This window comes from Pogoniulus pusillus, chromosome 29, assembly GCF_015220805.1.
Source record: "Pogoniulus pusillus isolate bPogPus1 chromosome 29, bPogPus1.pri, whole genome shotgun sequence".
Classification (NCBI taxonomy): domain Eukaryota; kingdom Metazoa; phylum Chordata; class Aves; order Piciformes; family Lybiidae; genus Pogoniulus; species Pogoniulus pusillus.
In genome coordinates, this window is record NC_087292.1 from 11,274,641 (window position 1) to 11,297,620 (window position 22,980).

Consider the following 22,980-nt stretch of genomic DNA (forward strand, 5'->3'; position numbering starts at 1 on the left):
CATCTGTTGAATGTTGTCAGACTTCAAACATCAGTACGTAGCATTTCAGAAAGGCATTCACTGGACTGAAATGGCTTTTCACACAAACACAGAAAGATGGGAAATGTCTATTAAAAGAGAACAGCTTAGCAAAGCCTTTTTCACTGAACCCTTCTCCTATCGAGCTTTTGTTCAACTATAGGCTGTGTGAAGCAGTTTGAGTCATTCTGTAATGCTGACCTATGGATTTCATAATGGCTTAGGTCAACTAGTTCATCATCTGAGCACCTTTCTTTGGTGGTCCTGCCAGCAGCAGTGGGAAAATGAAGGAGCAGATGATTGAACCCTCAAAAGTATTCTGAACATGACCTCACCCAGGAAAAGGTTTCCTAATAGTAACTTTCCAGTTAAGGCATTGTCTGCGAACCTACTTGCTACTATCTCACTTGTACTAGGGCCTCACTGTCTTCATGGAGAGAAGCTGCACTTCTAGTAAGGAAACAGAGTGGGTTTTTTTCCCTCTAGGCTGATGAAAAATGTCCTTTGAGGTAGGACTGGCTCTGGCATCTCTGGGCTGCCAAAAGGAAAGCCATGCTCCTAAATTAGTACCAGCCCCTACACTTCATTCATGAGCTTGACTTTACTTCATAAATACAGATCAGCTGTATTTATGTACAGACCCTTTTGTCTTCCTGAGAATAGATGTGATACACATCCTCTTTACTGTCTTGTGCTCTTCTCGATGTGCTTACCCACTAACTAAAAGCATGGTATAGTAACTGGTCCGTGTGATTTAGCCGGGAATGGCCTGCCTTTGTTTCACTCGTCATGTTCAGCTGATGTCATTGTCCTGCTGCACCGTTAGGGACATCGTGTTGCTGGCAATTGCCTGCTGCGCTATTGATGGCTGCTTCTCACCAGCGATGACTGCGATGCTCCAGTCGATTGGATGTGGGTATTGTACTGTAAGGAACTGGATGGCATCACCCGAATGAGCTTTGACCCTTGCAGCCTGTGACTGTGTTGCCCTTCCATGGCACTGCAGTAAATGAGGTTTTTGTAAAAGGCACATTTTAGGCCTTTTGAGATCACGTAGAAGGTGGAATTACTGTGCCCAGATTTCAGTCCAGGTAACTGTGTTTTGCTTTTAAACACCTTTCCAGGCTCCATGGATATAGCTTTCGTATCCAGTACTGATATGTTGATGTCTTGACAGTTCAATTGTGTTCATAGCATGCTCAGAGCCACTGCAACAAATCTTTGCTGCCTTGTGTTTGAATAGAGTAGGCATGGTAACTAGAAGGCTCTAGGAGTTTCTAGTGAAACCTTTAAAGAAGGTTAATTATATACCATGCTGATCATCTGTTTTGTGTGTGTAGTATTCTGCACTTGGCCAGCTTCATTGTGAGCACTTTAAATACTTTCTAAAAGGATCAGCAATTAGAACAGGGATACCAGAGTAGATGGATTTTTTTAATCTATCTGGATGTGATAGGGCAGAAGAGCCTGTATCAGTAAGCTCCAGAATACAACAACCTGAAGAAAAGGACACCACCAGATGAATGAAGTGATCCAGATGGATGAGACCTGTGTATGTGTGCCTGCAGGAAGGCAGACAGAGAGGGGTCCTCTGAGGTCTGATCCAGTCCTGTCAATGTGTTCCAGCTTTGCAGTCACTTTTCTTTAGCAGCTGTTAAGAATGCCTGTTATGCCTGTCCTAGAGTAGGAATATGTTTACTGGATCTCTCTTTGTCTTAGAGCTTCTGTCCATCATTACTTTCTGGTTCAGAAACCGAAATGAGTTTTTTGCTTTGTCCTGTTCCTTTTCTATTTCTTTATCAACCCTTTCATTCTTTCTTCGTGACATCAGCTAGAAGGGTCTCGTGAGTTTGTTGTTTAATTCAGTTGCAGTATGGGCATCACAGCACTTGCCATTGGTTTGTTCACTAATGGGGCAAAGAGGGATCATTCCCAAGGTCACAGGAAAGGCAAGGGTTACCATTGCTTTAGGCCAAGACATTACAATACTGATAATGGCAAAACTGTTATAGATGCCAACAATGCCAGAAAACAAGTCACTGTCCTAATCAAAGGCAGTATTTTCATTGCTCAGAAAGCCAGTCCAGCTCCCTGCTGTCAGACTGTGACAATTCCCAGTTGGCAGGCCCAACCAGATCTGCTGCATCCTTGGTGTGTTGCCATTCCAGCTCCCCAGTATGATTTGCCAAGACTGGGTATAGCCTGGTTGATCGGGGCATTCACTCACACAACTCCCAGGAAGCTCCCTGTGCTAAACAGCACATCACAGATCATGGAGGAGAAATTCCTGATGAGCAGAATAATCAGCACCAGCTTGCTGTTACCAGCACCAATAAATGTAGGTCTAACCACTGCTGCAGCACATGTTCACCAGTACTTGCTGGCCCAATCCTTCCTCCTCCCAAACAGGTGGCACAGTCTTTCCCTGTGACATAATGATCAGAACAAGAGCAAAAGCGTTGATTAAAAGTGCCATGCTACTGTGTTGCAGTGGAGCTGAGTCCCTGAGAAAATCACAGGAAGCTGTGAGGGTGGTGGTGTGAGCTGCAGAGACTCCTTCTGCCACAACTCCTCTCCTGGTGGGCAGAGCAAAAGAAGCTCTGACAGTGGCAGCTCCCAGCAGCTCCAACTATCCAGTGGACTTTTATTCCCTAGCACCTACCTAACACTGGGAAAGAAATAGCAGACTCTGGGCCCATAGCACCAGTGGAGAACAAAGCAAAACATTTCTGAGTACGGAAGTTCTTCTTCCAGGTAGTTGCAGGCATATGAGCAATGAGACAGCACAGCCTTAGTTTCGTTAGCCATCATTCCTCTTATGCCTGTATTTTAATCTAGATGTATATCCAGGGCTTGCATTGCAGCCCTGCCTTCTTCCAACTGGTTCCAAGCTCTGTCATTTTGCTTTCTGGGCGAAACATTTTCAGGGAATCTTGTTAGCCATTACAATGACTCAGTTTGTCCTTAGTCATGGCACAGACACACGACTTTCATTTTGCACAGGGATATCAACTGGGAGGGAAAGAAGGTTGGGAGATGTTTCCTTTCATCACTCTCCCTCTCAGATGTCTTTGTGACCCAGTAAAGTTTGTGGCTTCTCTCAGTCCCAGAGTTACCAGTGTCCATATGCATGTGGCATCTTATGATGTTCTTTCATTGCAGGCTGCTTGTATTAGAATAGATCACTCAGAGAGAAACAGAGCTGATGGTTTGCTGCTGTGTAGCTAGGGTAGCCAGCAGAGGAAACAGTGCTTACCTCCCACTTCTGAAATGTCTTGGAAGCGGAAATAGTCCTCTTGAGAGCTTCCTGGTGAAGCAAAAGCCTACTCAAAAAGCAGCCCTGATTAGAAATAGCCTCTACTCAAATATGTTTTACAAGTGGCCCAAAGAAGAATTATTTTTATGTTTTAATCCTTGTTGCAGCAGCAGCTCTGAGTTAAGCAATGGTCATGGTGCGTTCAGGGCATCAAAGCAGAAAAACTGAGACAAAGGGCTCAGATGCAGAATTTCCTGCTGTAACCTAAACCAAACACCACTGAGTGCAGCTTCCCTCAAGATCTCCCAGCTATGCTACCATACACAGCCTAGCTGGTGGCCAGTATCCAGACTGAGCTTTAGTAAAACTAACAAACCCAGCAGTTCCCACACTAAGTCCCTTGCTCTCCAGCTAACTTATTTAACTACAGAGCTTCTAAGAGGCATGTTTCATGTACTGTTGTTGCAATAACCGGTAAGCAGGTATCCACGACGAAAGCAAAGGACATTGCCCTGCAGCAATGAACTCCTGGCTGAGCAGCAGCAGAAACCAAAAAAGGTCAGAGCCCCTCAGTAGCCCTGTTCCATTTTAAAAATAAAGCCTGGCTTTTTCCTAAGAAATGAGGTTACTTAATGGCTTTCAGGTCAGACCTGGGATGCCTCAACACAAATTCTTCCAAAGACACCAGGTGAAGAAATGGAAAGGCTCAGACAAGTGTTATCAGGAGAGCACCACAGAGCTTCACTGACATTGATTCTCCCCCTCTCTGCCAAGGGAGGAATGGAAAAGAAAAGATTTTGCAGCTTTGCAGAGGGCAATGAACAGGGCTAGCTTTCCCCCTACAATGAATTTGCTACTCCTTCCCCACCTGTCTGTCCTATTCTTGTGCTCCCAGATCTACGAGTGTCTCTGCCATAATTTGCTTTTCTTTCTTTAGACAGGGACAGATGTGGTTCTGTACTTAGACGGTCCTATAATGCCACCTTCTCTAAGATTTTCAGTGGAATCCAGGACACTTGGTGATCTGCAGCTGCTCCTTTTCACATCTTGGCTCATGCTCCTGAAGTGCACCAGAAGGAGCCTTTATGCATCAGTTTTGCATAAGCCACAAGGAATATAGAAACGTGTAAGTAAAAAGCAAGTGAGTTCTCTTAACTATGTTGAATTGCCATAAAATTAATCTTCCTGGTCTATATGAGAATAGGATGCTCTTGATTTGTGGTAGCAGTTCTATACACAAAGAATATACACTGCTGCTAAAGATGACTCCTCTCCCAGTCTCCTCATTGACCGACCAGGGTAGTTTCATTTATTAACTACAAAGAACTAAATGCAGCCCTACAAGAGCATATATTTGAGAGCAGTCTGCTCTCCGGTTTGTGCTAAGCATTGTCTACCATTCCCTAAGGCAGCTCCATACTTTGAGATACGCTTGTCTCTGCAGGAGCATTCTTTAACCAGAGAAACCCAAAACATATTCTTCTCAGGTGCTCTTCTCGTTGTAGTGAAAGGACAGGAAGGTGTCAGCAAACGAGATCTGCCAAACTCCTGCAGTTTTTATCTGATGGCTGGATTTAATCTGTTGATGTTTGGTGGGGGGGGATGTTTTGGCTCATCATAAAAGGAGGGGGAAATGTAAAATAATGAAATGATTTTACACAGAGCTACCCTTGCTCGCTTTCTCTTCTCTTTCCTGCTGTGTTTGCGGTACCAGCTCATTAGCCCCTGTGCTTGCGATAGCTGTACCATGAGACAGGAGATTTCATTTCCTGTCCTGCTTTCCAGGCTGTGGCAAAGCAAACGCACGCTGCTCCCCGCCTTCACCACGCCAGTACTGTGGGGTTTGCAGCATGCACCAAGCACAGGGTTAGCCCTAATTTCTTCCTTGTTCTGTTCTGCCTCTAAGTGAACTTCTATTCCTGCCTCTAGGAAAGGAGAAGAACTGGGATTCCTCCTTTGAGAGAGGTGGGGCTTGTGTCTGACAAGGAAAAACGAATGTGATGTTTTTCTCCCCCTGACCGGTGTAAGCATTAAGACCTGAGATAGTCTGGTAGCTTTTGAGAACTCTCTTGTCTTTCTTGCAGAGGAGATGAAGTCTGTTGGGATGATTTGAATCTTTGCCATCATTTGGAGCAGAATGAAGCTCTGTAAAAGGACAGTGACTGAATGCCAACTGGGTTGTCATTAGCTCAGGCAGCCCAGGAAGCAGCTGATGTGCAGTTTGTGGTGGAAGTCATGCAGACAGAAGGGGTATGACTCAGTGGGGGAAAGACCCCAGATTCTGGCTACATTCCAACCTCCAAGGTGTATTCTGGAGTTGCTGTTGGGATGGACTAGGACAGATCGTGGCTGCACATGCACAAACCACTGCATAAAGCACAAAGGCTCCACGGAGTGCCACGTGACTGGCCCTTGTGCAGAAGGCTCTTACTGTTGCAGTGGCACTGGGTGCTGCTGGCCCAGCTCCATCTTTCTTCTACAATAATCAATGTGAAATGTGTCCTACTCTTGAAGCCTGGTGCTTTGGGAATGAAAAGCTTAATGGCTTTCTTTAGCTTTATTTCCCCCCCCCCCCCCCCCCCCCCCTTCTTTTATGAACCATAAAAGTGTTTAGAACTATGGAAGCAGTGCAAGAAAAATATTAATGAATAACTATGGAGTGCAGACATTAACACATTCCTTTCTCTTGAAATAACTGGCTTTTCTCTGTAGGCTCTGTAAAAGACATGTCTGTAGGGTCTGAACCTGCTGTACAGAAGCCAATGTAGATGGTGATTTACAACTTCACTGGCACTTTTTTCTTTTTCTAGAATGTTGCTTCTGCATTTATCATGTAGCAAAAAAAAATCTCCTCTCTCTGCAAAATGATAACCCTGTAGAGAGGCAAGATAAACCTAATGCACAGGGTCTGTTCTTGAGGTTCTGGTAAATACCTGTGACTGATAAATGATACCTAGACCCCCTCCCACACCCCAGACTCTAACCAGTATTGGAGAGAAGGAATTAAAGTATTGCAAGCACTCCACCATCGAAGTGGCTTCCAAGGGTGGATTTTGAGGCATCAGGTAGCTTTTCAGCTTTCAGTTTCCTGCAGTTGTGAACAGAGGGGGGGATGTGAATTGAATTCAGGCCATCAATACAGTAACAATACTGCCAGATTTGAATGACAGCTTTGCTGGGTTGAGGCTGAAAACTGCAGGTCAGGTCACAGGCACTGGTATTTCACAACTTCCCTTCTATGAGCTGCCCATCCTTAGAGGGAACAAAATGCAAAAAGGGGGGGCAGCTGAGGGGAACCCTAATGGAAATTGGAATAGTGTATCCTTGCCCCCGGAGGCAGGTTGTGCAGAGATATGCTGTCCATGAGTCCAGTGAAGAAGCAGGACTCCGCTTAGGAAGGGTATTTTGGACCTCTGTCCAGTGTTTAACCCCCTGGTTCCAGACCATCCCTTCCTCTTGGCTTCTTAGCGTGCCTTTGCCACTAGCATGCCACAAGGACTGGCAAACTGCTGGTGGCTTTGTTCCTGTGTTTCGACCCGCAGGGGATTAAACTTTTGCGGTTGATATTATTGTGCAACTGAAAAGAGGGAAGGAGTCGTGACAAAAAAAAAACTCTTTCGAGGCGGTTTTCTTTGGCGGGCTCCCGCGGGAGCAGCCACCTCGCCATCACCTCCCACCTGTACCCCTCGGTGTCCCCAGGAGCCGCCGGGACTTGTAGTCTGGGACAGGCTCGGACTGAAGGGGCCGGCCGCAGGGCACCCCGGGGGCTGCAGAGACCGGCGGGGGTCCCAGTGTCCGCAGGGGTGTTCTGTGTGCATGGACGGCATGGCCTGCGGGGCCTCTGCCCGTGGAACGGGGTCCGGGCAGCTCCGCCGCCGCAGGGGGACTGGCCGCTGGTCCCCGCGTTCCTCTGCAGGGTCACCCGCCGGCAGGGCCGCGGTGCCGGACTACGCTCCCCGAGCACCCCTGCGCGGAGCGGGGCGGAACGGGGCGGGGCGGGCGCGGCCCTACAAAGGCGGTGGCTGCGGCGGGCGGCCGCTACTCACCGGCACCGGCGGGAGGGCGCGGTGCCGCCCGCGCTCCCGGGACAAAGCGCGGCCATGAGCCGGCTGTAGGCCCCCGGCAGCCAGCCGCTGCCCCGCTCCCTTCGGCCGCCGCGGGGGCTCGGAGGGGTGGTGTCGGGGGTGTTCTCGTCGCCGGCGTTGCGGGGTGGATGCCGGCTGTGGCCGGCCGCGCCCGGCACCATGCACACCGTGCAGAAGGACACCACCTTCACCAAAATCTTCGTCGGGGGGCTGCCGTACCACACCACTGACTCCTCCCTCAGGAAGTACTTCGAGGTCTTCGGGGACATCGAGGAGGCGGTGGTGATTACCGACCGGCAGACGGGCAAATCCCGGGGATATGGCTTTGTAAGTGTCGCTCCTCGCGTCTGCACCCCTCCGTCCCGCTCCACTTCCTGACGGGTCGGGCTCCGCGGTGACGGGCGGCGGTGCTGCCCTCCGCCGCCCCCGCTCCCCGCGAATGGAGGATGGCGGCGAAGCCCCTGGGCCGGCAGACTCCGCTGCTAAGTAGCTCGCTGCCGCTGCCCGTCCCGTCGCTGCGATGGGGTTCGGGGAGGGTGTCCCCGGCGCGCTCGGGAGCGGGGTGCTCGGCCAGGACAAAAGCTGGGGCAGGGGGCGCAGGAAGAAGGTCCCTAGGTGGGGTGACGCCCGCCGTACCCGCTGCGATCGTGCCGTTCGTTTCAGCACCTTCCCCCGATCCCGTCGCCTTGTTTCTCTGCGGGCGTCATAGCGGCGAGTCGAGCCCTCGCTCAGCACCGCGATCTGCGGCTGCCAACCCTCCCCCCCCCCCACCCAAATGCCGCTGCTCCGGGAGTCCTGGGACCAGTTCCACCAACTTCTGCCAGCAGCACAAGGGAGGAGGTGGAAAAGCACGGGAAAACAGCTGGCGACAGCTCAACAGAGTAACTGGGTGAGGGGGGAGCCCTCTTCTCTCTCAAGTCCCCAGGAGCCCTTCCCATCTCGCTGCTTAGAGGAGTTTAGCTCCCGATCCGAAATAGAACAATAAATAAACTCCCTTAGTGCCTGTTGCTGGAGTGTTTACAAAGTGCTGTTGCTACAAACCAGGCCGTGCTTAATTTCAGGTGACTATGGCAGACAGAGCTGCGGCTGAAAGAGCATGCAAAGACCCCAACCCCATCATTGATGGCAGGAAAGCAAACGTCAACCTGGCATATTTGGGAGCAAAACCAAGAAGTATTCAAACTGGTGAGGCATCCAGGATATCTCATCTCTTTCTATTAGAATAACTTGCAAGACAAGGAAACAAGTGGCTCAGACTAGAATCATTTGATGTGTGCTCATCCCTCACAGCTCTGGTTGCTGACTGAGGATACTATATAGTCATATTGCCTCTCTTCCCTATTTTCTTACTTGTCTCAGTTACACTGGTATTGCACACCTAGGTTCATATAACTGCGTCAAAGCTGTTTTCGTCCATGGGTAATCTGTTGTTGTTATTGTGTTCATTGCATTAGTATTCACAGATATATTTCATCGTTCCATCCTTTGGTTTAATGACCACAGGACACAGTGTGTAAAACAAAGCATTATATCCCACTGTTCTGTAATAGCACTTTTATTCTGGTCTCCAGTCTGAATTCCCACCTGATCCATGAAACTGCTTTACTTCTGTGTGAGGCTCTGAATTTTCTCACGTACATCGCCAATAAAATGCATATACATGTGGTCTGAGGTGTAAATGTGCCTGTATAATGTGAGGGGAATGGTGCAATGCATACTATTCATTAATATTTCTTTTTTTCTGCCTTTTTTTCCCAGGTTTTACCATAGGTGTGCAGCAGCTCCACCCAGCCTTCATTCAGAGACCCTTTGGGTAAGTGGACAAGTTTCTCACCAGTCTGTTTGAAATCGTGAATCAGCTTCTTCATTATTTAAAATGTGTGGGAAAACAAACCAACCGAAACCTAGCCATCAGGAATGGACAGTTTGAACAGCTGGTGTTAATGTTGTGAGTGCTTTATTTCTGCTGAAGATTTCAGAAGTTCTCTGCATTTGTCAGCTTTAGTGTAATTCCCAAAGATCCTCCTTTATCTTCAGTAAGTCTTAGCCATAATAAATTCAGCGCAGTGCTTGCTGCTTTGCCAACTTCACGAATTCACAAGCATTCAAATGAATGGAAAATAGTTTCTCTATTATAATACTTAAGGTGTCAAAGCAATTAAGCAAATTCTGTTCTCATGTATCTTAAATAAGATCTTGTGCTTCCTCTGTGCCATTTCCCACGTAGTAATGCTTAGGGTATGGTTTTATCCTAGAAAACAAATTGCATTGGAACCAAAGTCTGTTACTTAATGAAAGTAACATTAGGTCAAAAATTGATTTTGGACAGATGTTATACAAGGCTTGAATAGGCTGCAAAAGTGGGCTTTTGTCTGCTGTTTTCAATAGCTTATACCATCCCTACTCGTTTAGAAAAGTCCTCTTTTTATACATCTAATAGGATCTGGCAGCTGCTCGGCAAAAGACAAGTGTGCTTCACAAGAACAATAGTGACTGTCATACTGCCTTCATTTAACTGTTTAATGATTGATGCAGTTCTTTTTTTACACCATTTCAGAAAGTGAATATTGATAGGGGGGGTTTATTATTATTTTCTGAGAGCATTAAGAAAGTAGATGCATTTTTTCTTTCTTTAAAGCTTTTGAGCACTGCTCTGTTGTGGTTTTTGTGTGACTCTAATATAAATAGATGGGATTTTGGCCTTTGTCAACAGAAGCCCTTCATCCCTTTCCTGCTCTCTGCTTGTGTGTTTTTTGACTGTGTGAGTTTTTTTGTGCTTTGGTTTGTGTTTGTTTTAAGAAAAAAATCCAACAACAAAATAGAAACTTTCACTCTTCTGTCCTCATGGCTTCAGTTGTCAGCTGCCTGGGTAATCTCATTCCAGTGAGTTTATGGATATAAGAGACTATGTTGCCACAATAGTGCACACCCACTGTACGAGTGCTGTGTGTGGTTCAAACATGCCATTTTTCCTGAGTGATTATGTCTCTGCTGGAAAGACCCAAAGAACATCTGTCATGAAATGAAAGGTCTTTTTTTTCGGTGCAAGAGCCCCACTAGTTACACAGACAAGATGCTGCTTTTTAATAGCTCTCTTTGCATGGGAACTGCAATAGCTGCCTTAGGCCCCCAAAGCAGGCAGCAGCAGTACCTTCAAGATGTGAACCCCAGAGGTTTTTCATAATGCACAGCAGAAGCTGACATTAAGGCCAGCCTGTTAAAGAATTTCTGCATGCATGCTAACAGAGAAGAGCAAAATGGTGAAGCACGGTGTACTTCTGGTGTTGGCAGGAGCCATGGTGCACGCCTGTTCCTTTTGCAGATAGTCTGCTCATCTGTGGGTGCCTTTCTTACCCAGCAGCTGCAGCCCTGCAGCTCTGGAAAACATAGTTTTTCTTTTTGAACAGTTTGCTTTTGGTGTTACATACAGGAGTATCAAATGACTGCATGTTCCCTGTGATCTAGACAGTTACTGTTCCAGTTCTTAGGCATTGGTTTCATCATTAAACCAGCAGAGCTGCAGTTAGCAATACAGCAGAGAGCACTATAAATTATGTATCAGTTGCCAAGAGACAGGAACCAGGAGAACTGGAGGATTGGAGGGAGAGGATTATATGTCATTATTTGCAAGCATCAGTAAACAGTTTCGTCACATTCAGTCATTGCTGCAGCAGAGTCACTAGAAATGTACATTTGGCAAAACAGGGAGCCGTTTACCTGAACACCATGACTGGGGTTGCTCTCTTGCTTCTGAGCAAAGCATCAGGTACTCTGTCAGTCAACAGAGACTGGCTGCCAGTTTCCTCTGTTGTCTCATGAGTGGGCCAACAAAACTAAGAGCCTGCCAGATTTCACTCTTATATTCCTTTGAACTCACAATTTCCTTGGCCTTTTTGTGGATTTGAGGATAGACAAGGAGCTTATGAAGGTCTGTCTGCCTTTGAAAGCTTTATCAAATTGTTGTTGTCTGTGTACTCTGCACAGCGTGAGGTGCATCCTGGCCTTCCCAAGTGAAGCTCAGTGGCTTGTCTGCTTTGCCCATGCTTCTCCTCCTGCAGTCCTGTGTTTGAGACAAGGGGTTGGCATGTGGTTGCCAAAAGACCATTGTTATGGGACATGGGGTTCTAGGTGTGCAAGCTGAACCTGGCATAGGTGAACTCCCTGTTAACTGCTAGGCAGTTAAATAAGAGAGAATCAGCCAGTCATATTCCAGCTGTTGAGCCACAAAATGCAGGGTTTGGTGAAAGCTGAAATGAATGGAAAATATGAAAATTACCCAAACATCAGTAAGGTTTATTTATAAACTGAAGGCTTTCCCCCCGAGCCCCAGGCACCCACATGCAGCTGTCAATATTGCCTGGGGTATGCGGAACAGAAAGAGAAACCATGAAGAGCCTCTCCTTCCTGCTGCTGTCCTGGCAGGGCAGGCACTCACACAGCAGGCAGCACGGAGTCGGTAGTAAATCCTGGTTTGAAAAGCAGCCTCGAGATTGTCATAACCTGAGATCATAGCAGTCATGCGAGGCAAAGGATGCATCTGTATCAGGGTGACTCGGAGATCTGGCCTCAGAGTTTAGGGAAGCATCATTAGGCCTGAGGGCTTAGCTTGGGGCTTTCAGATTGTGTTTTGCTGGGAGGCAGCTGATGGTGCCACAGTGTGTCCCTGCAGCCAGCACAGAGCTGTGCTCACACAGCTTTGGAGCTCTCTCTTCCTGCAGTGATGTGCCTTTTAAGAAATTTTAAGAAGCATATGACTCTGCTTGCAAGCTGGTAGGAGCAACTGTGTGGACCACTTGACCAGGAGCAGTACACAGTGATGTGACAGAGCTGTTTGGTGTCCCTCTCTTGGTCCTCTGCGACTCCAGTGCTTGAGACAAGCTTGAGTTCCCAAGTTCTCCTTTTAGCCATGCTTGCTGCTCTGGACTTGCTGTCTGGTAAATGCATTCTTGTGGCTGTGCCTCAGCAAAGGAGCTATCTGTGTGGGAGATCTACCAGTGACTAAGAGACTGAGCTCTTGGAAACATACATCTGTCTCTTGCAGCAGAGTCTAGCTCTTTCTGTATCTGTGTGTTGGATGTCATTGCTCCAGAGATCTCATTGCCCATCCTTGACCCCCAGACTCTGGTCCACATTTGGTCTCAGGCAGCATCAGAAAGTTAAATTTATTTGAGTTGAAATTCCACGTATTGATGTTGAAGTTAGGATGTGAAGAAAATCGCTCTTTGTGTCAGCCCTCTCCCCCTTGCAACTGTTCACCTTTAAAACTTCTCTACTGGGTTAAAAATAACATTTTTTCTGTGGTTATGCTTATAAACCAGCATGCTCTGGCCTTGCTCTGCTCAGCCCCCCTCAGCTGGCATTCCCTGTGCTTCAACTTCCAACTTGGGTGCACTAGCACCAAAAACTGCCTTGGCAGCAGCACCCAAGCCTGCTCCTGAGGAGCCCCCTGGGGATATTTTGCCCTGCACCTGTTGTTAATCATGTGCCAGTAATATGAAAGGTTTGGGGGAGGTGAGATTTCCTAAGACATACTCAAATGCATGCTCCAAATTGCTTCTGCTTCTAGTTCCTGAGAGTGGTTACTGCTGTTGACACTAAATGCTTGCCAGGCAGAGCTCTTTTTTTTTTTTTTAGGAATACCTCTGTATTTACAAACAGATCAAATGGCTTTTTGAATTGTCTTAAACATCTACGTTCAGGTAGCAAATGCTGGTATCAGACCTCAGGGCTCAGTATGCAATCGGTTTTGCATTTGGGCATGATTTGCTCCTGTCCTGCATCTCATAGAGGCCCACAGAATGATACAAAGGAGAGCATGGTCTGATATACTGACCTTAAACTTGGCCACTTAAATGATGTGCCAGGCTCAAGGCAGCAGCAGATACTTTGCAAGGGACAGGCTCTGAGTGATGGGTGCCATTCTAGTGCAGTCAGGCCTGGGTGTGCTGGAGAGCCAAGCTGAGCTGGCTCTAGCTTCATCTTCAGCATATGTGACTTGGGTTGTGCTGTCTTCTTCTGTGATTCTATACACCTTTGGTGTATTTGCTCTTCATCCTCACCAGCAGAAGAGCAGCCTCAGCAGCAGCATAGACCTAGTTCCATTCTACTTGTTTCAGGGGCTGGGGAGTGGCAGATGCAAAGTTCTCCTGCTCTGAACTGGCTGGTGCCACGTAGCTGCAGTGTGGCAGATTTATGCGTGTGTCTGAACTTTCAGAGCAGTCCAGCTCCTACTTGGTCCTGTCTTTACTTTGCACAACTGTTGGCATTCTGGGCCCTAACTCTGGAATATTAAACACGTGCCCAATAATTCAGATGATAAATGCAGCTCTGACCAGCCAGCCTCTGATCTAAGAACACCAGCACAGGAACTAGACAGTTGTGCTGATAATTTGGTAGCAAGGACACTGGGTCACTTCTAAATATGACTTATATGAAGAACTTGTTCCCCACAGATGGGAGCAAGCTACATGCCAGAACTAAATATACTCTATGATCACAAAAGATGAAAAGTTGTGGACCTCAGAGTTAAAACTGAATCTTCTATTTCTTGGTCTCTAAATCCTGTAAACAGGATCATGTTGTCCCCTGCAATTTCCCTGCTGACAGATCTGACCATTTCAGCTCCCCTCTGTCATAGCTGACCTACTGCTGTCTCTCTCCTTGGCCAAAGCAGTGGAGGCTGTGAAAGCCATGCCAGGGTCAGGCTTACAATCCCCTCCCCATGATTCCAGCTTGCAGAATGGTGTGGAAAAGATGACATAGACAGTCTAGAACAGTTCAGGCACAACTGGCAGCAGTGATCACTGAAACTGTTAAAATGGAATTTCTTTCTTGTCTGAGAAATTGTTCTTATCAGTGTAAACTTTTATCAAAAATAGACATTTCATTGCTTCTGTCACAGCTAAAGCATTCTACTTCAAAATGCTTCATCTATCAAAAAAAAAAGAGCTTTTGATAAATCAAACATGTGGATGGTTTTAATTAAAAGTCAGAGGAAGGGATCATGTGTAAAGAAAGTCTGTTTAAAAAATGGACCTGTTGAAAGTAGTTGGTTTAATATATATTATGCCAAAACTTATCAGGTACTTGAGGAGACTTTTGAGATGTTTCTGCCTTTGGTTTTTCTCAGAAGTACAGAAGAAAATTGGAAAGCTAAGTTAAAGGCAGAATTCCTGGGGTTAATCTGCCAGAACCTCTGGTTTTTCTCTTGTCTAGACAGGGTGAATCTACCATTCTCTGGGGTTCCTCACACTGATGCAGAGGGACTCTATCTCCTGTAGTGCCCTGGTGTGAAGCATTTGCTGTGTCTTCTGTCAGTTCGTTACTGGTTTGGGCATGCTGCTAACTTCAAAGGGGAGGGTTTTATCCTTTTCTGGATAGCTGACTAGTTGTGGATAAACTTCCACGTGGCTTTTTCCTTGGTGCCAGATGGCTCTCGTTTCAGGCAGATAATATCTCCTGTTACCTGAGTGGGGTTTTTTTCAGCCTACTTCTCCAAAACTATTTTTGGTCTGGCCCAACATGCCTTTATTTTGGATATTTTTTTCCTTTGGGTGTGGGGGAAGCAAGATGCAGAGGATAAAGCTGTAAAATATTGAGCTTGACTAACTCATGGTGGAGCTCACCATGTTGTTCTTGGACTCTTGGTTGACAGGAAGGATTAAATGTTTGTGAGGAAATGCTCTCATCTTGGGTCTGTAACTTCTTTTTTCCCCTTTTATTTATTTATTTTTCTGTTATTATTTCCACACACCTCTGCACCACCTATGGGGTGTAGATGACATTTCTTCTTCCTTATTCTGTAGGATCCACCTTCCTCTGCTATGGGTCATTAGTTTATTGTATTGTGAGGTCAAGATGTGCTGGCACTGTGAAATGAGGACATTGCTGTGCTGTGGTAGGTTCTCAGTTACTACAGTACCTCCTGTTCCTTAAATTATCTCACTCCTTCCAAAAAGAAATCGGAATCCTGGATTGCTCTTGTACCTTTAAGTTGGCATGTGTCTTTCTCAGGCAATGGCTTTGGTAGGCTCAGCAACCAAGGGAAGTTATCACTGAATACTGAAATATGCTCACTTTTCCTGTACTCATTCCAGTCTGAGGCAATCTGTTGCAGCAGGTTGTTCCTTGGTGATTGCCACTGGTATGGTGACATTTGGTCCCAACAGGGAAACAGGAAAACCACTGATGTGCCTGTTTACACAGGTACAGAGGGCCAGAGGAGAAGTAACTAATTTATTTGTTTGACTTCTACAAGATGAGCAGAACTTGTGTTGGTTGGTTTGCTGTTTTGTGTTTGTGTCATACTGTAGTGTGTGAGGATAAATGCTGTACCATGGAGCTGAAGGGTTCATCCTTGTGTTACTTCGAAGTGGCTGAGGAGGCAGAAGCCATTGACATTTCAAAGAACATTTTCATGAGGGATGTTTCAAGATTCAGAGGTTTGTAGTGTCAGTCATTGAAAGCCACCCGTGTCAGTGAATGACAATGGATGGTGGAGCAATCAAGGCACAATGAATGTCCTGATCTTCACCAAAGTGTCGGTGGGTCGACTCCATGTGATCTTGTCCCTGAGCAAAAGTCCTTCTTTACAGGCAGGGAATGCCTTGACCATACTCTGTCCTGTAGCCCTTCTCATCATGTCTGGATTTAAGATCAGGACCTGAATTTCTCATGTTTCTACAGCCTGTCATTGTGACTGGGGCCCATATGCTATGTACTGACAAGACTGCCACCACTCCACACGGGTTTACTTAGAGTGCCTCTGTGAGGTGAGTGCTTGCTGCCTTGGGAGTGTCCTTCAGGAATGATGTTCTCGGGCATGAGTTACATCAGGATGCCTGTGCATCACCAGCTCCAAGGTGGTGTGGCAGCACTGCTAATACAAGTGTAGAGCTCCTGGGTTGCTGCTGCGTTCCTGGGTGTTGTTGAGGTGTGCTTCCCAGAGCAGCTTCTGATCGGTGCCCTTAAACTCAAGAACCCACTCCAAAATGCACTTTCAAATCTGTTACCCAAGCTGTGGTTGGAGGTGCTGCTTCACCAGAGGTAGTCTTTATGTTGCTGTCATGGACAGCTGTGCCTGTGCTCAGCTTGTTGTGCAGTACCGACTGAAGCCTGGCACTGCCTGCCATCACACGTTGTGGCAGTGTGGGTGTCCCAGTAGCAGCTAATGGGTCAGCTCTAGTGGAACCGGAGGACGAATTCCTGGGGTCAAATGCCAGAGTTTGTGCCTTCGCTGGCAGACACAAAGGGCTCTGTTTCTTTTGTTCTTCAAGGAATAAAAGGCTGGTCGCGGCGGTGGCATTTGTGTGCTGATCTCTGTGAGGCTGCCAAGAGCCCTGTGCCCCTCCTTGTTTCCCAAGTGTTTTTGTGATGCTGTGTCCCCCTTGTAGAGGGTTCCATTTGTCTCCCACGTCTCCAGAAGCAATGAAATCAGCTCCCATTGTGACTAGCAGAGATCAAGGGAGTCAGGAACTCTTGCCTGCTCTTCTCCCAAATCTTTGAGGCTTGCATCAGTTGCTTGTTGCTCATGCACAGAAGTCCTGCCAGGTGAGGGAGAACCAAGAAAGTACAGCTAAAACACGTTTGAGGTGTAAATCTGATACAATAAAGTATATAAAACGCCTCTGAGATGAGCTCTGGCACAGAGCTGCAGTTGAGGCAGAGGGCCTTATTAGCTCCTTCCTATTCCTTGCTGTTTGAAAAGAGGTGCGGGACACATCTCTATCTGATTTGTCCCTTATTCCTGCCTGCCCTGGGGGGCTGTGGATACCCACCAACCACCTCTGCCCTGCCAGTGCAGTGGGGAGAACCAGGAGGAGGCAGGTTGTAAATAGTTCACTCTTTCAGAAGGCAGCACCTCCCAGGGCCAAGGGTGCTGGCAGCGACAAGCCTCACCTGATGCATTTGATCATCTCCACCCAGGACTACACAAAATGAGCTGCTTTTGTTCTGCCCTTCATATTGTGCACAGCAAAAGCAGAAGCCAAGCCTGCCTCTCCTCTGCCAATGGCTCTGTGACCATCTCTTTTGTTCTGTGTCTTTTGATTTTGGCTGCCAGGGCAGCGTGGCATTGTGCCACCTAGTTAGGAGCATGGGCTAGCATGGGGTCCCAGCTGCCCTCCTGCACCTCGACAGCCCTCCTGAGGCCCTCCTGCAGCCAGCATTGGCTCTAGACTTAGGTTTGACCACGCTCATTGTTTTGTGGCCTTTGCCCGCAATTAATCATACTGCCATGAGCATCTCGTAGGTCTGCTGCTCACAGGATGACTTGGTGTGGTGGCCGTGGCTGATCACTTGGTTGACGTTTTATAATCACATTGTGTGTGTTTTAGATGAAGTTCTCTTCTGGCTGGCAGAGCCAATTGTGGGGGATGGAGGCAAGCTGCAGGGAGGGAGGAAGGGAAGAGCATCTTAAAACACAGATGTGACTCATCCTGTAGAAATTCAGATTAGAGTTTGCTGATTTCTGAAAAAAGGATGCCAAAAGAGCTGCTTTTTTTTTTTCTCCCTCCTGAAAGATCATCTTCAGAAATAAGGAAAGAGAGGGGGAAAGATTTTAAGACTTTCTGTGGATGCTAAACATAGCTAGCAGAGAACTTCATTGTACTGCACTGTGGTTTGTTTTGTTTGTAGCTGCAAGTCATCAAAGTGACCTTACCTCGGGGTTGTGTGTTTTGTTTTGATCGATGAGTCGCTATCTGTCCACCTAATTTGGAAGTCTAAGCTGCATAACGTCTTGATTGAAATTTCTAGCTAAATTATTAAAACCCCATAGACCAAAAGAACTTTCCCTTCTACATAGAAGCAGATTCTGGAGTTGCTGAGTGTGAGCTTCTTTTTTTTTCCCCCAGCACAGTAAGCTATGGTGTGTGATGTGTGCTTGTGTCTGCACTGGGCTGGGATGCATTTCTGGAAACAGAGTGGAGGAATACTTATTGCTTTTCTAGCTAATGGTGCTTTTTATTCAAAGTAGCATTGAAGAGATGGAATATTTCCTTGCTGAGAAAAAAAAATAGTGCAGGATGTTGCGGATTTGCTGTCTCTCTGGAGCACACCATGGAACCCACGATGGAGGAGCTGTGTACGTGAAGGCAAAGCCAGCATGTGGAGTTTATTTGGGATGAATTGGGAGTGTGCACTCACCCCAGCAGCCCCACACGTGGATGTGCCACCTCCAAAGACCAGTTGAGTGGCAGCAAGGGACGTGGAGGTGACCCATAGAACTGCTCAGAGAGGACGATGCTCGGGCTGTATAGCTCTGAGGCTCTCAGAATGTCCTTCTGGTCATTTTGCAGGCACAGGCTGAGTGCCTGTGTACAGGGAAGGTGCATCCTCCTCCTCAGCTCCTGCTGGTGTGTGTTTTTCAGTGAGTCAGGAGTGTGTGGACTGTGCATTTGTTTTTTGTTGCATTTGTGTGGAGTGCTTTTAACTTTGTCAAGCCCCAGAGCAGCAGGAAAGTCAGTAGTGGAGCGCCACATGTAGGGAGAAGCAGCAAACATCCATCACTAATCCAGCATGCAAACTGTTGTCCAAACTGCAGATTTACAAATGGGTAGAGCAAGAGGTGTGTGTGTGGGGTCGACTCATGTCACTCCTAAGGGTAAGATGGGCCAATGCCTCTGCAGAGCTTCCCCCGGACACTGACAGGCCAAGAGAAGCAGTGTTGCACCTCTGCATTGTTTAAACACAGAATGAAACAAAATAAACCCCAGTGACTGAGCATGAGAACCTCTGGGCTGGGGCTAGGTCCAGTTCCTTGGAAGAGGTGTCTGCTGCTCCTGGTGCTGCTTCTCTTGAGGTGGCCTCTTTAAATCTAAAGAGCCTGGTTTAGAGGTAGTGAGGGGTGAGGGGAGGAGAACACTCATCATGCAAATTGCCTCAAGATAAAAACCTGAAGTACATATGTGAGTGGGAAAATGAGAGAAACCTCAGTTCAGATGAGCACTTGTTTGCAAGGAGCCTTTCTCCTGCCTGAAGAGCAGGTTAGCAGCATTCAGAGCTGGTTGTAAAGCACATGGAAACAGCCTCATAGCTGCTGGACAGGAGGGACCAGCCCCGGTTGTAGGTGGTGGCTGAGACCTAGGACAGAACCTTGGGTATAATGAGGGCAGCCAGTGACTCATCCAGCAGAAGTGCCCAGTCCTGGCTGCAAGTGGCCATGAAACGCCAGAGCACTGGATCCTGCTGCTGGGCAGCATGGGGAGTCAACTGGGGTTTGCAAACCCAGCACTCAGGTGGGTGAGTGGGCAAGATCTCCTCTCGCTGAGCAGCTGAGCTCATCTTTAAAGAGTAGTTTAGGCACATCCAGGCCTGTCTTGTGAAAAGCTGGTGGGAGGCTTTGAAAAGTGGTTGTTTGACAATGTGCTGTCGCACATCCACTCAAAAATCCCCCAAATATTTGAAACTACATAAGCTCTCTGCAGAGTTTTACCTTGATTTTGTTTTTTGTTTGCCTAAATGAGGTTGGGGGGCAGGGTGGAAAGAGCTGTCCAGGCGATGACTTTTGGTTCATGCTGTTGCCTGACATGATTCAGCAAGCAGCTGGCCAAAGAGACCTTTTCCACAGCATGCACTTTTTGGTGCATGTGACTGTAGTCTGTCAGTGATCAGTGTTGGCTGGTGACAGTCTGCACCCCCACACTTCTTAAGCCCCAAATCTGTCAAGCTTGTGCACATTGGAGCAGCCAGGAGTCATGCAGGTAGATCCTGGTTGCACTCTGTGTTTGATGTGGGATTGCCCATTTTCCTCTGGCCCATGACACTGTGTGGATGGACCTAAACCTTCAGATTTGCACAGTTGTTGCTCTTTGACGCTTGATTTCTTGTAGGCCCTTTTGGAAACTATAGCACTTCTATTTTGCTGCCTCATTTGTTTGTTTTCCTTTCCTCCTCACTAGCAGTTTCTAGCAAGTTACCGGGCAATCCGGTGTTAATTGTCTCTGGGATCTTTCAGTCAATAGACTTGAATTGACTGTGGTGGTGTTAAGCTCTTCTTAGTAGCGTGGCTATCTCTGAGCAGGGGCAAATGGCCTGGGGCTTTAGGACCTGCATTGAAAGGGCAGAGGAAATGCCAGAGGCTGGCTGGCCACAGAACGTGGATGTGAACGCTCATGGGCCATGTAGGCATTGCTGCCAGGTCAGGAGCTGCTGGCACGGTCACTACTGAGCAGTGTTGCTGAAGGGAGGAAAACCAGAATTTAATATCTTGTGTTTTGCAACAAGCAGTCTGTAGCATTGCCCCAAACATCTAGTGTTGTGGAAACACCGGCTTGAATGTGTGGTAACTAGTAACAGCTGGCAAGCTGGAAGGCCTGCAGCTGTGCCTGGGGACAGTGGCCATCCCTGGTGGAATGCTACCTTGATGGGACAGCAGAGGTGTAACCTCATGTCCCTGGTGCTGATAGTTGCCCGGCTCTGGTTTCCCTGGAGCCTTTACCAGGGTTTGGGCGGTGTAGGAGAAGCATGGCCCTGGAGGATATGGACACTTGCAGGGTCAGGGAATGAGGAGGCCAGGGAGATGTGGCGAGCCAGTTAGGCAAGGGCTGTGTCAGCCATGCAGGGAGGTTATTCTGAGGACCAGCAGCCTGGATAGTGGGAGACACAAGATATGGAGAACAGGGTGTGTGTCTGTTCTTGCAGTTCATGCTTCACCTTGCACTACTTCCACTCTCGGGATCTAGGAGCTTTTCATTGTCCCCACCCAAAGCAGCACCCCTCATTTGAGGGCAGCACTGCTGGGCAGCACCATGTCCATGGCTGATGCACACGAATTTGGGGTCGAAGGAGTGGGACATGCAGGGTGGAGGGAGCCCAACTCTTTGCCGACTCTTCTGCTTTTGCCTCCCCAGACTCACGCCTCACTACGTTTACCCCCAAGCGATCATCCAGCCCAGCGTGGTGATCCCTACCCCTGTGCAGTCCATCACGTCTCCCTACATCGACTACACCGCCGCCAGCCAAGCCTATTCCCAGTACACCACAGCTGCCTATGATCAGTACCCCTACGCTGCCTCCCCTGCCGCCGGGTTCGTAGGATATGGCTACACGGGCGCGGTCCAGCCTCCCATCACCGCCAGCAACCCTGCGGCTCCCACCACCGCCTTTGTGCAGTACCAGCCCCAGCAGCTGCAGCCCGACCGCATGCAGTGAGGGCCCTGTCTGCATCTTCCCCACCGAGGACAATCTTTTACAATGGAAGGATACGACCAGGACAACAAAAGCAACAACAACAAAAAACAACAAAAGAAGGAAAACAACAACAAGGAAAAATAAACCACCCTGACCCTTTATCCTCTTTACATAGGTGCATATCCATACCCGAGCTATTTATAGTGTTAAGGGCAAACCCAAGTTGCAGTCTTTGCTTACAAAAATGGACTTCTGGTAAGTTGTGGGGGTTTTTTTTCTGCAATCTGGACAGATACTGTCTTGAAGATGTTCTGAAAGTGACTGAAAATGTTTCACAGGAAAACTACAGATTCTTGCACACATCACAGTCTGCTTCCATCACCCATGGTCTTCATTCTATAACTACCCCATCAGCCCCTCCTTCCTCATCAATCCTGAAATCCTCTTCTTTACTGTTGAGGTACAGAGGTACTCGGAGAACGTGGAAAAGAGCAATCTTATTTTTTGGTTGTACAAAAACTTTGTAATACTCAGAGATGCCTTACAGAAAAAAAAAAAAAAAAGAAAAAAAGAAAAAACTATTTTTTAATATTTATTGCGATTTTATTCGCATGAGCTGTGAATTGCAGACAGAAGAATAGTAGTAAGTATCTGCCTTGTTTAATTCTCATTTTACTAAATTATTGTATGTAGGTAAAAGTTCTTAATTGCTGAATCACTTCAACATGCAAAAGGGAATATTGGCTTGAAGGAGAGCAGAATATTCCTTTAGTCAACGCACTGTACTATTTTCTTATTGTAATTGTTACTCTGTTAAGATTATCTCAAATTTAGGTATATTTTTAAATGCAAAAAAAAACCCAAGAATACCCAACATTTTTGTCTACTTTGGTAGATCTTTTGTTACAATGCTGCAACCTATGGAGACATTTACAGTATTTATGTAAAACAGATTGGGGGCTGTTGGTCAGTGAAGCTTAGGAGAATATCTCGAGTGGAGCAAGAGAGAAAAGAGGTGTTTTGTCTCTGAACAAATGGATAGACGTATCCTTTTTAAGCCTATAAACCAACAGCCAAATAAAGGAAGAGAACAGATGATGTAAGTTAAGTGCATTTCTACAAAGAACAGCAATAAACTATTTTAACTTTTCAAATTATTCAATACTGTATGGTACCCTGTTTGCTTGGCTGAGGTCCACTGGTCTGGCTACGCTGAGCTGTCACCCAGGAGTATGGGCTCCTGGGGGGCTGGGAGTGTTTGTGCAGTACACAGAGGCTGGCAAGAGCCCTTGCCTGCATCCCGACCCAGCACTGCATTACACGGGCATGGCATAAGTGCTGCCATCCCTCGCAGCAGGTCCTGTGCACCACTACTTGGGAGTCTTGTCTTGGTTCAGGGATGTGCTGCTGAGGGGCTCTAACCCAGCAGGACCCAGGCAGGCTGCAGGTAATGGTGAGGCTCTGACAGGGTGCTGCATTTGACTTTCCCAA

At 47.3% G+C, this 22,980-nt stretch overlaps 1 protein-coding gene across 1 annotated transcript; it reads left to right on the top strand.

Annotated features, from left to right (window-relative positions):
- The first annotated feature begins 7,301 nt into the window (after window positions 1-7,301).
- RBM38 (RNA binding motif protein 38) lies at window positions 7,302-22,646 on the top strand. The gene is made up of 4 exons (XM_064167466.1): window positions 7,302-7,686; window positions 8,421-8,544; window positions 9,118-9,172; window positions 21,210-22,646. Exons 1-4 carry the CDS (start codon window positions 7,519-7,521, stop codon window positions 21,508-21,510), a joined length of 648 nt encoding a protein of 215 aa, XP_064023536.1. The 5' UTR covers window positions 7,302-7,518; the 3' UTR covers window positions 21,511-22,646.
- Window positions 22,647-22,980: the final 334 nt, after the last annotated feature.

Bases quoted from the DNA above. Each gene is read 5' to 3' on its own strand.
- RBM38 (XM_064167466.1), top strand. From the start codon at position 7,519: ATGCACACCGTGCAGAAGGACACCACCTTCACCAAAATCTTCGTCGGG. The intron at 8,545-9,117 runs GTGAGGCATCCA...TTTTTTTCCCAG, and splicing joins ACCAAGAAGTATTCAAACTG to GTTTTACCATAGGTGTGCAG. The intron at 9,173-21,209 runs GTAAGTGGACAA...TTGCCTCCCCAG, and splicing joins TTCATTCAGAGACCCTTTGG to ACTCACGCCTCACTACGTTT.